Source organism: Peromyscus leucopus, chromosome 7, assembly GCF_004664715.2.
Source record: "Peromyscus leucopus breed LL Stock chromosome 7, UCI_PerLeu_2.1, whole genome shotgun sequence".
Classification (NCBI taxonomy): Eukaryota; Metazoa; Chordata; class Mammalia; order Rodentia; family Cricetidae; genus Peromyscus; species Peromyscus leucopus.
Window position 1 is genome coordinate 97656725 of NC_051069.1, and position 18683 is coordinate 97675407.

At 46.0% G+C, this 18683-nt stretch overlaps 1 protein-coding gene across 4 annotated transcripts in view; it reads left to right on the plus strand.

The window, feature by feature from the left end:
* Prkar2a (protein kinase cAMP-dependent type II regulatory subunit alpha) overlaps window positions 1-9205 on the plus strand; it is a 68071-nt gene extending 58866 nt beyond the window's left edge. For all 4 annotated transcript variants that reach the window (XM_028886938.2, XM_028886940.2, XM_037207930.1 and 1 more), the window contains exons 10-11: window positions 4725-4866; window positions 5698-9205. In XM_028886938.2, coding sequence (XP_028742771.1) covers window positions 4725-4866; window positions 5698-5831 — 276 coding nt within the window. In that variant the 3' untranslated portion in view covers window positions 5832-9205. The remainder of the gene's footprint in view (window positions 1-4724; window positions 4867-5697) is intronic.
* Window positions 9206-18683: the final 9478 nt, after the last annotated feature.

Sequence of the window (18683 nt, forward strand, 5' to 3'; positions counted from 1 at the left end):
AACCTCTGATCCCACATAGGCAGTGTAGAACATGTATGCACACACAGGAATAATAATGTAACACAGTAAGGTTTCTTTAAATAGAGCTATCATCTTATATAAAACAGGAGTTTGAAACTTCTGCTGGAGGGCCAGCCTCCAGGCAGCACCCAGGGTATGCAAAAAAATCCACAAATGCAGCAATGACTAGACTTTTTTATCTGAGGGGAAAAATAAGGAAACATTTGCTTTTTGATGGTAACTTTCTCTTTTACTTCATCTTGAAAATTTTTTCTCTAAAAATCTCTGTTTCCCTGGACTGAGTCTACCAGGTTGATTGCAGTCCTCGGGGGAGGATTTGCCCTGGAGGAGGTGGGAATGGGGGTTAGGCTGGGGGTAAGGGGAGGGTGTGGGAGGGGGGAGAATAGGGGAACCCGTGGCTGATATGTAGAACTGAATGGTATTATAAAATAAAATAAAAAAATCTGTTTCCACACAGATACATTCTCCACACAACTTTATACATAGTTTCATCTCTTTTCACACAGCTCTCTCATACACACACTTCTCTCCACCCTATTACATTTCTTCACTCATAACTTGCATTTCTCTTCTACATCACTCACTCACCTCTCTGCCCTACATACACATCTCTGTCTCCACAGCAAAAACTCTGGACAAATATAAGTTACATTTTCAGGGTCACAAAGCATTTCTTGAGTAAATAATAAGAGACAGAGCCATTCTGATAATCACATAAAGAATCACACAGTTTCTCTCAGGTTAGGGAGGTCAAGCTGACCACCAGCCAGTGAATGAGCAGCAACACTTAGCTATTAGCCAAGCTCCTTGGTGAGCAGGTGGGAGGCACGTAAGGCTGAGAGATATCATGGAAAGTGACATTGAAATTCAGAACCTAAGCAATAAACAGTTAGTTGGCTGGATCTTGAGCCTAAGGAGTACTTTCAGAAAGCCAATTGCTGAGAAAATTATGTCTACTAAAGTTGCTCTGTGCATGACCTTGGTTCAGCAAACACTTGGGAATTTGTCCTGGTGTATTCTCTGCAAGGGAAGCTAGTCTGTTTTGAATTTGTTCTGAAGGCTTAGCTAAATGTGTAAAAGGATGTCTTTGAAGTTGAGAATTTTCCTATGTCAGTCTGAGTATGAAAAATGTCCTAGTATTTCTATTCATCAGAATTATACAGCTTAAGCACAAATCATCTTCCTGACCATCCACAGCTATAAGTGTGCCCAGTAGATGGAATATATACATGAGATAAACACACAGGCAGTGGGAAAACACCCATAGCAGTTTTTAGGGTAGAAATGTAGTGGCACATGAGAGAAATTACAGACAGAAACAGACTCAGAGAATTATTGATCTGATAGGTTGACTTGGTGAATATCAGTTGTCATCTGCTGTATATTCTTAATGGCCTCTGGCACACACACAATAATATAGCACAGTAAGGTTTTTTAAATAGAGCTATTATTTCACATAAAACCGTAGTTTGAAACTTCTCTATTCTTTTAGTTGCAGTTTTTGAACTGCTGATACCTATTTGTACATTCTCCAGTGTTCACTGGCACTGTCTGTCATCACAATATAGTGTTTGATGAGTGGGACCAGCAGCATTATGGTCCTGGGGAGTCAGGGAGCTTATCAGAAATTCAAAGTCTTGGGCTCTGCCTTAGACCTACCAAGTCAGACTTTGCATTGTAAGGGAGCTCTTGTGTGTGATGGTGCCTAAGTGCTGTTCTGGGGGGTGGACTAAATGGGCAGCAATATGTCTGCAGTGCCAAAGGATGCTTCAGAAGTTGGAAACAGAAGCCATGTGTGGAGCATGCCTATAATCCCAGCACTTAGGAGGTGAGAGCAGAGTGATCAGAAGTTCAGGTCTTCCTCAGCTACATAAAGAATTTGATGCCAGCCTTGGCTACATGACATTCTGTATCAAAAAGAAAAAGAAAAGAAAAGCTGGGGGTGGTGATACACACTTTTAATCATAGCACTTGGGAGGCAGACTCAGGTAGATCTCTAAGTTCAAGGCCAGCCTGGTTTACATAGTAAGTTCCAGTCCAGCCAGGTCTCTGTGGAGAAACCCTGTCTGAAATAAATAAATAAGAAAGATTACATTGGTTCACCTGGAACAGCAGACCAGCTTCAAAGCTAACAGGTCAAGGCAGAAGTGTAGAGGGATAAAAAGGCTAAACACAAGAGTATCAGTTTTTAATTTCCACAGGGCTGGAGAGGTGAGCTCTACAGTTAAACATACTGCTCTTGCAAAGGATCTGAGTTGAGTTTTCAGCACCCACTCATGACAGCTCCAGAGAATCTGTCCTCTTTCTGGCCTCTGTGGTCACCTACATTCCTATGCACAAGCCCACATACACATAATTAAAACTACAGTATTTTGAAAAACAGTGACACCACCAACAAGGAAGACCCAGCCAGATGGCTTATTGGGTCAAGGTGATTGTTCCATAGCCTGATAACCCGAGTTTGATTCCCAGAATCCACCTGGTAGAAAGAGAGAACTGATTGTCACAAACAGTCCTCTGACTGCCACACCAGTGCTGTGGCATATGCATGCCCACACAAATACAAACACAAAAATAAGAGTGTAAATTTTTTTAAAGAAAGGATTAGGGCCAGAGAAATGGCTCACGAGTTAAGAGTACTTGTTCTACAATCCTAAGGACCAGATTGAATCCCAGCACACACATAACAAGCCAGGCATCCTCTAAAATGCCTGTAGCTACAGCTCCAAGGTCGGTAGAGACAGGAGGGTCTCTGAGGCTTATTTTCCTCCAACCTAGGGAATAACTAAGCCCCAGGTGCAGGGAGAAGCCCTGCTTCAGAAAAGGAATGGGTAAAAGTGGTAGACAAGGTTAGCGGGTGCTGCATACCCGGGAACACAACACCTTCACATACACACACACAGTAAAAGTCAGATACTAAAAATTCCCTTGAGGGCCGGAGGGGTGGATCTGCAATTAGGAGCACTGACTGCTGGAGCAGAGGACCGAACCCTGGGCCTTGCGCTTGCTAGGCAAGTGCTCTACCACTGAGCTAAGTCCCCAATCCCAAAAATAACATTTCTTTTTTTTTAGATCCTCCAGGCAGTGGTGGTGCGTGCCTTTAATCCCAGCACTGGGAGGCAGAGGCAGGCAGATCTCTGTGAGTTTGAGGCCAGCCTGGTCTACAGAGTGAGTTCCAGGACAGACAGGACTACTCAAACTCTGTCTTAAACAACAACAAACATTTTTTAAGGGGCTGGAGTAATGGTTCAGCAGTTAAAAACGTTCACTATTCTTGCTGAGAATGTTCCCAGCACTCATATCAGGTAGATCACAGTCACCTGGAACTCCAGTTCCAGGGGATCTGACACTCACATCTGGACTGCATGAGCACCTGAACATTCATACATACAAGCCAGCAGGTTCACACACATACACATAAAATCAGGAAGTAAACACACACAACACACACCCTTTAAGGGACCAGAAAGGTGGCTCAGCAGTTAAAGAGCATATACCGCTTTTCCAGAGGACCCAAGTTTGGTTGCCAGAACCCACATTGGGATGGCTCATAACTTCCTGTAACTCAGCTCCAAGAGATCTGGCACCCTCTTCTAGACTTCATGGGTACCTGCACCTACATGGCATACACACACACACACACATACACACATACATATGAAAATAAAGTATTTTCAAAAACGGGGTGGGGGAATCTCTTTCAAAAATAATGAAGGAGGCTGGAGAGATGGCTCAGTGATTAAGAGCACTGGCTGCCCCTCCAGAGGTCCTGAGTTCAGTTCCCATAGGATCTGATGCTCTCTTGTGGCATGCAGGTATACATGCAGAACACTCATACATTACATATAAATAAATAAATAAATAAATAAATAAATAAATAAATAAATAAATAAATAAATAAAACAAAACAGAACTGGCCAGTCATGGTAGCACACTCCTATATTCCCAGTACTCAAGAGGCAGAGGCAGGCCCAGCCTGGTCTATATAACTAGTTCCAGGTTAGCCAGAGCTACAAAGTGAGGCTCTATCTTAAAAACAAAAGGTGAGGGTGGAATGAGGGAGTTCTCTTTCTGCCTATAACATTAATGGTCCTTATAGACTGAGACTGACTCTCATAATTCATTGTTCCTGCCTTACTTATCAGATGGATTTGTAAGAAATATGAAACCCAGGATAGTAAGTAAATACAATATAGCACACCTTTTTAAAGGATATAGTCAACTTCCTAAGAATGGAGGTACAGTACTACTGTAAGTGCAAATAGTGCTTTAGAAGAAATGTCACTATCAAGAACAATACAAGATGGTCTCAAACAACATAGAGTCTTGCGCTTTGGCTCATCAGTAATAGAAGAATCATTATTAGGAAGAATTAGCAGAAGACCTTGTTGTATTCCAACTGTGCTTCAGTCACATCTCCCAGAAGAATTTGTAGTCTTCACAGAAAGTGATGGGCTTGACCAGCTCATGGTTAGCCATTATCTAAAATATGTTAGGGAGCCCCAAGTAAAACAGCCCTTCAGTTATTCCAGACCCCAGACTTTTGTCTCTTGAGTTTACAGGGGACAGATAAGAGTTTCTGCAAAGAGAATGCCTTAGTAATTCTGTTGAACTTTCTGAGAAGGGAATTTGTGTGTGTGCAACTGGACATGCCCAGCTGTGATCTTAGAATCAGCCCGGATCATATTCTTTACCTGTTATAGACTAAAACGAACAAGAATGGTGGGAACCAGGAGGTTGAGATTGCCCACTGCCATAAGGGGCAGTACTTTGGAGAGCTTGCACTGGTCACCAACAAACCCAGAGCTGCTTCTGCCTATGCCGTTGGAGATGTCAAATGCTTAGGTAAGAAGAGTTCTTTGTGAAGGGCTTACAAGCCACCCCCAACCTTAGACAGTTAATTGTTGCTGGGGGAGGAGATTTTCTTCATAAGGTAGCCACTGATAAGTTGCCCATGACGTAATCCTAATTACATTTATCTTCCCCTCTCCCCCCAAAAAGACATGAGATTAGAAGAGTCGCAGGGAACTGGCTGGGAAGAGGAGGGTGTGCAGAAGTGGGGGTGGGGCAGGAGACAGGGTGGGGTGAGCATGATCAAAGTTATAGAAGTTTGAAGATGCCATAGTGAAAACCATTATTATGTACGATTCATATGTGCTAATAAAAACTTTAAAAATGAAAATTCTTTGTGCATTACTAATTTTTTTCTAATATACAGGGGTTTGGGTTGTTTTTTTTTTCTTTCCTGTTAACAAGCCTTGACTTACTGTGCTGACTCATTCAGATGTAGGTCTGGATAGTTTGTGTAATTGAGATCTTAGAGCAAAGCTTTCTTTGGTGGGGGAGGTGTTGGGCATGGAAACTTAGAACCTTGTATATTCTTAGCACATGCTGTGCCACTAAGCTTTACCCTAGAGTCAGTTCTGAACAGTCAGTACAGCCCTGAGTAAGACAGGCAGGTGCTGTATGCCCACCGTTAGTCTGCAACGTAGATGCAGTCCTGCTGCATTCATACAGAAGCACCCCTTCCAGTATCCTAAAATTCCATCTCCTGGAACATCAGTAAATAAATAGTTTGTCTAGAAAAAGGGTGACATGCAGAAGAGTGCTTAAATTGTTCGTGTAAGCAAATCATTCTCTCCCACACCTTTTTTTTTTTTTTTTTTAACAATGCAGTTATGGATGTTCAAGCATTTGAGAGGCTTCTGGGACCGTGCATGGACATCATGAAGAGGAACATCTCACACTATGAAGAGCAGCTGGTGAAGATGTTTGGCTCCAACTTAGATCTGCTGGACCCTGGGCAGTAGATGTGGTGGACCTCAGAGCCTTCTCAGTGTGACACCAAACCCTTCCAGTCAGCCACAGAACACACACAGAAAACAGACACAACAGAACCGTTCCTGCTGTCGCCACCGCCGTTGCCATTGCTGTGGTTAAGGGCATTTAGAAATCTTGAAAGTCAGCACTGAAAGATGGACAGAGGCTCCGCCCACACCTCCACTTTGCTTCTGAAAGCCCATCAGTAGACCACTTATGTAACAGTTACTCAACCCTTTGTCACATCTTTGGTTTAGAATGGCATGTCTCTCCAGCAATTGAAGTGCCTGATACAAAGTCCAAAGTGTAAACACCCTCCTTTTCTCTCTTGCTGCTAATGTTGCTCTGAAAGTTACCTAAGGTCTGCAGAAACCTGTTGAACAACTGTAGACACCTCCACAGTCCTTCTCCAGGGAGGACATGGTACAGCCTTCAGTCTCCTCATTTGTCTTGTGAGCAAGTCCAGTGTGTTCACCGTTGCTGCTTTTGCTCTCCCAGTGGAGGATGTTAGCAGTTAGAGTGGAGATCTGTGCCACCCCATATAGCTGTGTCCAAGCCCACAGTGATGTCAGAACATGCCCCACGGAGGCCCAGGAGGTCTGACAGAGCAGACCGGCTGGTTCCTTAGATTCACATTAGCAGGAGACTTGGACTCAGCACTCTTGCCGGCAGTAGAGAGCCAGGAAGATTTTTGGATTAGGGGTTCTGTTTGTTTTTAGGAAGTTTTGTTTTGTTTAACCTCTGTGCAGTTTGCATAAACAAATCGCTGTCCATTTCTAAGGAGCCAGGGGTAGCTGGTTAGGTCAGCTGGTTAGAGCATGGTGCTGATACAAAGAGCCAGGGTCTGGAGGTGTCATCACTTTGTCTGACCCGAATAGTTCCCTGAGGAGCCTCCCCATGCCGTGTGGGCAGTTGCTGCCCCTGGTTGATGGCAGTGGGTGGCGGGCGGTGTGCTGCACACGGGCCCTCCTCCTTCAGCACCGTTGCCTGGCTTGGCTAGTAATCCTCCATTTTTAGACTCCTAAAAGAGAAGCTATTTTTTTTAAGGAGATTATTTCTCTATTTAGGGAGTTCACTTTGGACATGTCCATATACACGGGGTTTGTCAGCTGACTCAGACATTTGTCCTAAATATCTGTTTTCAGAACTTGGTATCATTGGGGAAGGGGGTGGGCGTGGCTCAGTGGCAAAGCTCTTATGTAGCATGTGCAAGGCCCTGGGTTTGACCTCTAGCACTATAATAACTAACCACAGAAAGGTTACCATTTATAAACATAGACTTACTGTGAAGGCCTTTCTAACTGTCTCTCTCAGCTTTTGCCATGGTCACTGTAGCCAGAAATGTCCAGAGTAGACGAGTCACCACAATTTTGGTAACTACTCACTCTCTTGTGTTCCATGAAGTAGCAGGACTCTTCAGACTGCCCTAACTAAGTAGCCTAGGTTACAGCTCTGGGAATTGTACGGCTGTAACTACTACTCCAAAGCAGGCAGCTAGCACTGGGAAACTCTTGTGGTGATCCTGAATTTTCCTAAGGTCTTTTCTACGATACTGCTTTATTAAATAAATCAGACCTTGTACCTTGACTGAACAATACCTGACTCTTGCAAAGGTAAGAGGTGCGTTGGGCTCCAGGAGTAGCCCAAAAGTCCAGCCCCTAGATCCTAGAAGAACTCTGAACCCCCACTCCAGCCTCCCTGCCAGCATGGGTTAGGGCCGGCTTGAATCTCATGCCAGAGTTACTGCTGCAGGCTGCTAGGGGTGGGCTTTCTCAGGCTGCCCTCAGACATCCCAGGCTCATCTTCAGAGCCCCCTTGTTACCCTTCCTGCCTCACTGATGGCTGTTCTTTTACAGAGTAGAAGTCATCAGGTGTAAGTTCTGCTGCTCACTTACTGATTGAACCCTCACTGCAGTGTGCCCCCTGTGACAGGGCCATGGGAGAGATTCGTCCAGTCTGCAGAAGGAGACGGTAAAGGAGCTAGTGTGAGCAATTACCACAGTGCCAGAACCTGACAGTGTTCAGTTCTCTGCAGCTTAGAGAGTCAAAGGTGACACCCAGGTGTTACTCAAGGTCACAGTGTTCCTGTTGTGCCAGCAACCCCTGCAGCTGACAGTTGAGCCCCACAGGGGTGGGGGGACAGACTGTCAGGTCCCTCTGCACCTCTCCTGAGGATTAGAGCTCCCGTCTTCCCTGGCTTTGCTATTGACTTTGGCCGATAGAGAACAGTCCTCAGAGCCTTGAGGTCACCTGCAAGATTCTCCTTCCTTCCTGTCCCCAGCCTCGCCCACTCACTCTTCTGTCTCTTTGCAGGACGGGCTCTTGTGTTCTTGCCCTCTGAGTTCAGTCTTCATAAAGAATTCGATGTCCCTGATATAGAGTCTCAGAAATGGGTATTGAGCTTTTTTTTTTTTGAGCAGTGTAGTGAGAAGTTCAGCAGCAAAGTGGCAAAATAAGTAAATAAATAAAATAAAATAAAAGCTCTCCAGCTGGAGAGGTTGCGTTTATCCCCATTGCATTCTCTGCTCATGATGGTGGAGCCATTGTGTGCCGCTGTCACCCTGGTGCCCTGCGCACAGCGTTTTATGGCGTGTCACAGCCTCCATTTTAAAAAGATGAAAGCATCTTGCACAGAGAAAGAAAAGGACCCATGAATGTCATCTTTTATCTTTCTCAGTCAGTTGATATTGGAATTTTTGTTTTTGATACGCATTTGTAAGCCAATCTCGCCAAGTTACAGGTTGTTTTGATTTTTTGCTTCGATTACCTCCTGTCTTGACTGCTGACGTTCCTCTGTGATTCTAATGTCTATCTGATGGGAAGTAGCCTTCCCAGGGGTTTCCTATTAATACTGCAGGGCTATCTTTATACTTCAAACAAAACAAACAAAAGAATGAAAACTGTCGCTCACCTCATGGGGGATTTGCAGAAAACCATTTAGCCCACCTTGAGCAAAGGTTAGATTCCTCCGTTTTTTGTTGTTGTTGCTGTTTGGTTTTTAATTCATTGTAATACAAAATCCAACTGAGCATTATTGTGCTACCTCAAAGGTAAAAATATTCTAAGGTCATCTTTTGGTCCTGAGTTCTATACATGGTGTTTGAAATGTCTTTCAATTGGAATTATTTTTTAAATTGTTGGGGTGAATCTTACTTGTTTTACACTTGTGTTTTAATCTCAAGAATATATATGATTGGAAAGCAAACAATTCTTGATCTATGGTATTGAACATAAAATTACAAGCCACTAAGAATCATTGTTTGCTAAAAACAAGGTTGAGGGTTTTGTTCTGTTTTATTTTTTAAAGGAAACTCTAGGGCTCGGCTTCACTCTTGATTAATAAAGGCTGACAAATCATGGATGACTTCTGGTATAGTCTTGTGTTATATATTTGTCTTCTCTTTTAAGGGTCCCAGGCCATCTCAGCACTTAATCTGGCAGATACATTGTTGGGATGAATAGGACCCTTGAAAATTAGGGAGAAGACCTGGGCATTTGTTGTAATGATTAGGTTCTACACAGAAGCAATCAGTAAGGTAGGAGGTGGGTAAGGGGGTAGGGAGGGAGGGATTCTGAGGTGTGCTGTAAGGGATTGGTTCACGTGGCCTGAGAACCAGGACAGCCAGTGCTGTGGTTCCTGTCTAAAGGTCAACAGGCTCCAGAGCTGTGAAAAGCTGATGCCTCGGTGTGAGGCTGACAGCAGAGCCGTGTGCCAGGTGAGGGGCAGAAGGAAAGGTCTCCTGCTTCAAGGATGCAAAGCCAGAGCCTTGTTTGTGTTAGGAAGATGCTCTACCACTGAGCTACATTCCTAGCCCAGCCATTTTGTTTACCCGGGCCTTCAAACTGAACTGGTCAGATAAGGCCTAACCACATCAGACAGGTCAAAGCGATTTATTCAGTTTACCAAGTAAAATGCTAATCTCATCTAAAATATAAATACTTATGAGAATACCAGAATAATGGTTGACAAAATATCCCATAACTCAATCAAGTGGACACACAAAATGAACCATCACAACAGGGTTCATTGCTGGAGATAAGAGCAGGGGACCCATCATAGCCCTTGCCCAGAAGATACCCGATTCCTGATAACAGGGATCTCACTTCTTTGTACTACTATAGCTAGACTAGTAAGGGTGACAGACAATCCACTGTGCTTGTGTCTCTCCCAGAGAACAAAGGAAGCTGACTGAGTATCGTCATACACAGATCTAGATGCCTGACCAAAGGGCCTAGTGATAGGCACATATGAATTACCTATCTAGGTCCTGAGGAACTGACAGCTGACCCTCTTAAAGCCAAAATGGCCAGGTTTCAAGGCTTTAGAAATAAAATGGTGGCACATGTCCTTAATCCCAACGCTTGGAAGGCAGAGGCAGGTAGATCTCTGAGTTCAAGTTCAGCCTGGTCTACAGAGCTGGTTCCAAAACAGCCAGGGCTACACAGAGAAACTCTGTGTTAAAAAAATAAAAACATTTATGGGGGTCACAAGGGTAAGGGGCAGACCTGGGAGGACTGGGAAGTGATGTGAAATCCCCAAATAATAAAAATATGTCAAAAATTAAATATTTCATTTTTGTGGTTTGGGTGGTGATGTCTATGTCTCAAGAAGCTTTAGATGGATGTCAATATCTCATCACAGCCTGAAGAGAGCATATCACATTCAGACTCTGCTTTTTGTGTTAGTATGTTGAACCAAGAGGCTAAAAATTTATCCCATCAAATTTGACTATCTCAGTAATCCTAATGAGTTTTATAACAACATTTTAGCATATGTTAGGAACAACTGGCTATTCAGTTCTGAATATGAAAATTGCCATGATCTGGGTTGAAATGTCCAATTGTGAATGATGTCCTTAATAGCCCATGGGATTCCATCCAACAGTACTGTGGGATTGTAGACTTTTCTACCAGGGCTGTTGGAGTTCATTGCCTATATTTTGGACTCCTATGAACAGCAACTGTAGCCTTCCACTTCAAGGATGATGCTTCTAGTGTCTACTGCCTTGGACCATGAAGCAAGCTCGCTTGCTCTCTCCCTTCTCTCTCTCTCCTCTCCTCCTCCCCCCTTTTCTCTCTCCCCCTTCCCCTTCCCTTCTCTTACCCCTCTCTCTCTCTCTCCCTCTCTCTCTCTCTCTCTCTCTCTTCCGAGTCAGGGTTTCTCTCTGTGCAGTTTTGGTGCCTGGATCTCACTCTGTAGACCAGGCTAGCCTCGAACTCACAGAGATCCGCCTGGCTCTGCCTCCTGAGTGCTGGGATTAAAGGCGTGTGCCACCACCACCCAGCAGCTTTTATTCTTTTTGTTGTTGTTGTTATATAATATCTTTTAATATCATAATTGTTCTGACTCATGTAAACCGTTGAAGTCGGGTGAGCTGAAGGACCAGCCAAAGTCACCTCGTGTGCACCTTCTTGGCCCACAGAACCTGAGTAGGCAAAGAGGAGTAGTCATGCTTTGAAGCAAGGAAGTCATGGCTACATTTAGAAAGACCGTAGATCATTCTGGAAGCAACTTGGGAGGCCTGGATTAAAGGACTCAAGACTGAGAGACGCAAAAAATTGCATATTGTCTGCCCCCAAACTGCTTAGATGATAGCTCTTCTCACAGAAGCAAGATTCAAATTAGGAGTCACTTAGTTCTTTCAGTCCACTTGGTCAGTAAGTTACGAGAATGTAAATAACCCCAGCACTCGGGAACACTATTACAGGCGGGAGGAGCAGAAAGTCCAGGCTGCTTTCAAAACAAAAGCAATCGTTGACCACCCGTGGACACAAGGCGGCGTTTACATAAGACGATATGAATGTGAAGAGGAGAGGGCAGGGCCACGGTGGCACTCGGGCATCCCAAGCAACTACAGACGTCTTTCTATTCAGATAGGGTCTCACTACCTAACCTGACTGACCTGGAACTTGCTATGTAGACCATCTTGCCTCTTTTTAAACAAAGGGATACAGCGCGTACAACGCCCCCTCCTTCTCCCTCATATCACGTGATTCGGGCTTCAGCTGCCTCCCGGGGGAGGCAAAAGAAAAGGTTTTTGCTGGTGAGTCAACATCTTCGTGTCTCTTGAAACATGGGGAAGGTTGGCCAGAGATGTGTTTTTGGCCTAAGTGTCTTCTGTTAAGACGGGAGGCAAGAAAATTTTTCCTGTCTGTGTGGCCTCGATTCCATCAGGGAAGTCAGCACAGCGCTGCGGCTTTCCACCTCAGTCAGCAGGGGTCAGGCTATCCCAGGGCTGCCGTGGGCTCTTGGCCGCCAATCCAAGAGAGAAAGGAAACCTCAGGGCTCCAAGTCCCCATCAGCCTCTGCATCTCGGCCCAAGTCCCAAGCGAAGGACAGTTCCCCAGGCAACCGCAGCCTTGGCAGTGTACAGTGGGAAAACGTGTCCACTTGGCGTTTTGGGCACCACCCTCATCTGGGGACTCAAGATGGTTCCGTTATGCTGACAGCCCCAGGCTACCCGAACAACAGATTGGAGTTCTCCTGGGCCTCAGGTTGTCCCTCTGTGGAAGCAGCAGGTTTATGAGAGGGCATCCATCCTTCTGCTCCTGGCTTTGCCTAAAGACCCTCGTCTACCTGCTAGGAGCTAAGCCCAACTCCGGTAAGGATTAGGGTCCAGGGGCAGACTTGTTCTTTCTTGTGCTCAGTTCAAGACTGGAATGTTATGCCCCATTCCCTGGCACTGAGTGGGCCTTATAACCAGATAAAGCTGGTCTCACTAAACCTTACAGGGAGGGCCAGGCTCAGGGCCTGCTGGGTAGCTCAGTGGGAAAAGGCCCTTGTCCCCAGACCCGAGGAACTAAATTCAATCCTCAGGGAACACAAGGCAGAGGGAAAGAACCTATTCTTGCAAATTGTCGTCTGACTTCACCCCTTCACTCTGGGGTGTGTGTGTGTGTGTGTGTGTGTGTGTGTGTGTGTGTGTGTGTGTGTGTGTTTGGCTGGGCTGTCTCAAGAGACAGACAGCCCATTGTAGCTGCTATCTCCTTTTCTTTTTCCCTTTCTTGACAAAGTCTGCGTGCATGCGTGCGTGCGTGCGTGCGTGCGTGCGTGCGTGCGTGCACGTTGAAGCAAGGTTTCTTTCCCACTGAACCTGGAACTTGTTGATCTACTAAACAATCTGGCCAATAAGCCCCGGTGATCCTATCTCCACCTTTCCAGGGCTGGGATCACAGCCATGAGCCTGTCTTTTAAAAATTACCGTGTGCTGTGATATGTCTATAGGGATATGCACTCGCCATGGAGCACATTTGGAGGCCAAAGGACAACTTGGAGGAGTTGGTGCTCACCTTTCCCTGAGAATGGGTTCCAGGGAATCAAACTCAGGTCACCTGCTTGCCAAGCAAGCGCCTTTACCTGCTGAGTTGCCTGTCAGTCCCCATGCTCTGTATTTTTTATTTTTATTTATTATTATTTTTGTTTGTTTGTTCTTGAGATAGGGTCTCACTATGTAGCTCAGGATGTCCTGGAACTCACTCTGTAGACCAGGCTGGCCTCAAACTCACAGAGATCCTCCTGCCCCTGCCTCCCTAGTATTTACTAAAGCTGTGTACCATCATGCCTGGCTGCCCTGCTTTGAAAAAAAAAAAATGTGGGTGCTAGAGACTGAACTCAGGTCCTCATGTTTTCTGAACAGCATTTTACCAACAGCTATCTCTTCAGCCTGTTTTGGTTTTTATTTCGTTTTAAGAAGAATTCAGGAAATTATTTCATGAATCTAGAAAACAGCAAGATTTGCCCACCTCAAAAGAAAAAAAAAATGTCAGTCATGATGTCGTACAAGAATTTGGGAAGCTGAAACTGGAGAAATACCGTAAGGTCCAGCCTGAGCTACATAGTGAGACCCTGCCCAAAAAGAAAGAGACTGGATGTGGTGGCACACCTTTGATCCCAGCACTTGGGAGGCAGAGGCAGGTGGATCTCTAAGTTTGAGGCCAGCCTGGTCTACATAGTGAGCTCCAGGACAGCCATAGTTGCATAGTCAAGACCCTGTCTAACAGAGAGAAAGAAGGGGCAGAAAGAGGGAGGAAGGAGGAAAGGAGAAGGGGAGGGAGAGGAAGGGCAAGTTAAATGGGAACAACCGACTCAGGAGGCTGTGGCTGGATGGTTGTGAGTTCAAGACCAGCCTGGACAACATGACATTCCATGCAAATAGAAGTATAGATACAGATGATGGTTATGGATATGGAGTCATATAGACCAAATGACTCACCCTAGCTGCTGGTCTGAAGAGCGATTAAAACTGGGACTAGGGCCTAGTGCAAAGGCCAAGACTGGGAGAGTAGCAGGGTTGATGGGACCCACTGTGGACTGCTGGGGGCTCCTGGCAGAGGCGGAGGAGGACGGAAAGCATGATATAACCGAGGAGCACTTATATGCAAGACAGCCTCTGCAGCCTGGTGACGTCAAGCGGCAGCGGTACACCCAGGCACAGAGCTATCAGCATGGCGATAAAAGCCATCGTTCTTCTCAAGGAGGGAGAAAGGAGAGCCCGGGCGCACGGCCCTGGGGGATCGTAACATTTATCTGTCACAACTGCTTGGGATGAGAATGATCATGAGGTGGAAGAAAACTATCTCTTAAGAAAGTGGCCTTGCCTTCTTGTGGGAGGGAGTGGGGAATGGGTTGGAAGGGGAGGCTGGGGGAAGAGGCAGGGAAGAGGGGGGACCTTTGATTGGTGTGTAAAATGAATGAAAAATGTTCTTAATAAAAATAATAATAATAAATAAATAAATGAGAAAAAAAGGAAGAAAGTGGCCTTTGAAGCTGTGGCTGGGAGTCAATGATGGTGGACTCTGCTGAGCTGGCTCATGCACTGGTTGTCCCTAGAAGTCTCTGGGGAGGGATAGATGAGGTGCAACAAGATGAGAGGCCGTGAAGGGATACAGGCATGGCACCCACAAGCACATCTTCAGGCTGTTGTCAAGAAGGGAGCAGATCCATGGGCCAGGAGCTGGAGAACGGTTGAGGGGTAAGGAGGATTCTGACACTTGGAACCTGTGACTTGTTTTTCTCCCTGTAAACATGATAAGGCCATTCATGGGCTCTCTGTAAGGGCATACGGCATTGCACACTGCCTTCAGGCAAGGCAGCAAATAAAGACCCTGGAGAAGGGGGAATGGAAGATACGGAGAGAGACCCTCCAGAGCCTGGCGGGTTTCTGTGCTAACGTGTTAGGCCGAGGCTTCCTGCCCCTCTCTGGCTATAGCTGGGGGCTTCCTTCCTTTTTGCTCGTATCTGGTCCTAGAAGCAGGTGAAGTTGACTTGAGAGCAGGCAAAAGTCAAAACCCTTTATGCTTTTAAAATTGGTAGCTGTTCCCCTTATTTTCAGTCCCCAGAGGTTAAGGTCCACCTGGGGTCCCTAGTGCCTGAGATTAGACACAACTCAAAGCTGAAACATGATGTTCTCGTCGGAACTGGAAGTGGGATTCTTGCCTTCTGTGAACCCATCCCTACCCACAGCCACAGATCATGGGTCGTTCAGGAAGAGAGCTGGCCGCTACAAATCACTGCTAGGATATTCTCCCAGAACAAAACACAGGAAAATTACCAAGAAAAGGCTTCCACAGGGCCAGGGTGGGGGCGGTTTTCAGCACATCCAGGACATGTACACTCTGTCCCCAGTGCGTCTAGGCAGCGCACAGCCCCGAGAGGCCAGCTGAAAGACTCCCATTGTGCTGGATAGCTGCCCAGGCAGTGAGTCTCACTCCCACCCACGCCCTCAGTGCGCCCTTGCCTCCACATTGTGAACCAGGCCTTTGTGACTTTTTAAATAAAATTTTAAGGTTCCAGATTTTGTATAGGGGGTGGGGGAGGTGCAAGGGTTGGGAAAGAGAAAAGAGGACATACTGTCCTCTAAACTCTGCAGCCACCAGGCACGTGTGATTCACAGACACACATGTGAACAAAAGACTCACACACACAAAACAATAATTTATTACAACATAGTAACTACAACAATGAGGAACGTTCAAGTCGGCTCCAGCAATGTTCTTGTGGATGGCAGTCATTTCAGAAGCCTCTTCTTACTACACACTGTAGAAGAATAAACACTCTGACCATGTAACTCATTTCTTGGTACTTTTATTAATTCCTCTTCTTCTTCCTCTTCCTCCTTCTCTTCCTCTTCTTCCTCCCTCTCTTCCCCTTCCTCCTCCTGTTCTTCTCCTTCTTCATCTTGTTTTTCTTGAGATAGGGCCTCAGGTAGCCCAGGCTAGTCTCAAATGAGGATGACTTTGAACTCCTGATCCTCCTGCCTCCAACCTCTTCGGTATTTTTACGTCTGTAAATGTGAAGCCCACTATGAGGCCCAAATATGTGTGCTTGATTTTTCTGTTTCTGTTTATTGATATTGAAAGGACCAAGCAGACACCTTAACAGGCTGCTTTATGTTTCAGTTTCCTGAGACTTGAGCAAGCAGTTTCTGGAAAGGCCTTGAACAAAAGACAAAGTCCTTGGAGTAGCTGCTTTCTGCATGTACTCTGACTGCTCAAGGTTCAGTCAATTGTTTACTGCCTGAGACCCCTCACCAACTTAGAGCTACGTGCACGAGTCAATGTGAACACGCAAGGCCAGCCAGTCCCCATGGCAGCTCAAGGACAAAGCCTGCCCAAAATGATAACTGGAACCCCCAAGCAGTAAATTCAAAGGTTACACAACCTCACCCAATCATATGATGCAAAGGCTTATACCATCCTGCTTTTGGTTTTTCCCATTAAAAACCCCTCATTCTGAGAGCTCAGGGCCATCCTCCTCCACCCGCTGTGTCAGAGTGTTGGACATGGACCAAGCCCGACCTGCTTGTTACCAATAAATCCCTGTGTGTTTTGCATTGGATATCAGCTCTGTGGTGGTCTTGCTTGAGGGTCTCGAGACTCAGGCACAACAATATCAATTCTCATGAAGTATTCCAGACTAGCCTCAAGACTTGAAATCCTCTTCACAGGGCTATATGGATAACTTACTTATTTAATTATTTATTGATTGATTGATTTTTTGATTTTTCCGAGACAGGGTTTCTCTGTGTAGCTTTGCGCCTTTCCTGGAACTCACTTGGTAACCCAGGCTGGCCTCGAACTCACAGAGATCCACCTGGCTCTGCCTCCCAAGTGCTGGGATTAAAGGTGTGTGCCACCACAGCCCAGCTAATTATTTATTTTTGAGACAAAGTTTCACTTATGTAGCTCTGGCTGGCCTGAAACTCAGTCTGTAGACCAGGCTGGCCTTGAATTCACAGAGATCTGCCTGCCTCTGCTTCGTGTGTGTGTGTGTGTGTGTGTGTGTGTGTCTGTGTGTGTGTGTCTGTGTGTGCCTGTGCATTCCAGCACGTGTGTAGTTGCCTATGGAGGTCAGAGGTGTCAGATCCTACTAGCTCTGGAGTTGCAGGCAGTTGTGAGCCACCTGACACAAGCGCTGGGAAGAAAACTCCAGTCTTCTGCAAGAGCAGGACGTGCTCTTAGCCTCAGAGACACCTTTGCAGCCCCAAGGGCTTTATGAATTTTAACTTAAGTATGCAAAATTCCTGTAGGCAATTTCAGCATCCGTTTCCTCACATCCTGGAATACAAGACTTGGTGTGATTCCTGGAACTCAGTATGTAGCCCGGGGTGGCCTCAGACTCACGGAGATCCGTCTGCTTCTGCCCTCCAAGTGCTGAGATTAAAAGTGTGTGCCACACACCTGGCCCAGTGACTGTTGAAGATTTGCTTGTGGCTGCTGAGTTGCCAAGTGGCGTTTCATGATGACTCTTTTAAGATTACTTTTATCTGTGTATGTATTTGTTTGAATATAGGCCGTGTGTGCGTTGGTGCTCACAGAGGTCAAAGGAGGGTATTCGATCCCCTGGAGCTGGGGTTACTGCCAGTTGTGTGCTGCCAGGGGTAGGCAAGGAGAACAGAGTCAGGTCCTGTGGAAGGGCAGCAGGCGCTCTTCACCACTGACACATCTGCTTGGTCTTTTTACTGCTTTTGTTTTCCATGTGTGTGTGTGTATGTGTGTGTGTGTGTGTGTGTGTGTATTTCCTGGTGTCTATGTACCACGTGCCCCCAGAGGCCACAAGAAGGCATGGATATCATGGGATTGGAGTTACAGATGATTGTGAGCTGCCACGTGGGTGCTGGCAATCAAACCAAGGTCCTCTGGAAGGTCATCCAATGCTCTTAACCACCGAGCCATCTCTCCAGCTCCCTTCTACACACTTTTTTGTTGTTGTTGTTTTATTGAGGCCGGGTCTCACCATGTAGCCCTGGCTGTCCTGGAACTCACTCTGTAGACCAGGCTGGCCTCGAACTCACAGAGATCCGCCTGCCTCTGCTTCTTAAGAGCTGAGATTAAAAGGAGACACCACCACGCCAGGCTACTGTATTTTTTGTTTGTTTGTTTGTTTGTTTGAGTAACTTCTCCTGTTAGGTACTTGTAATAAATTGTATGTGAAGTGTGTGTAGATGCACATGCCTGTACTCTCTCAGGAAGGCCAGAGGAGTGAGTGCATATCCTCTTTTATTACTCCCTACCTTCTTCTTTTGAGGCAGGGTCTCTCAATGAACTGGAGCTCACATTTGTTTTTGTTTTTGATTTTGAGACAGGGTTTCTCTGTGTAGCTTTGGAGCCTGTCCTGGAACTTGCTCTGTAGACGAGGCTGGCCTCGAACTCACAGAGATCCACCTGCCTCTGCCTTCACCACTGCCTGGCTGGAACTCACATTTTTATCTGAGATTTCAGGCTTGTGCCACCACACCCAACCCCAATGGCAGCTTTGTAAGTGAGACAAATATTGTCTTTGTCTCGGGCTGCTGTAGCTCATCAATTAGCTAGAATGGCAGCCAACATTCCCAGTGATCCCC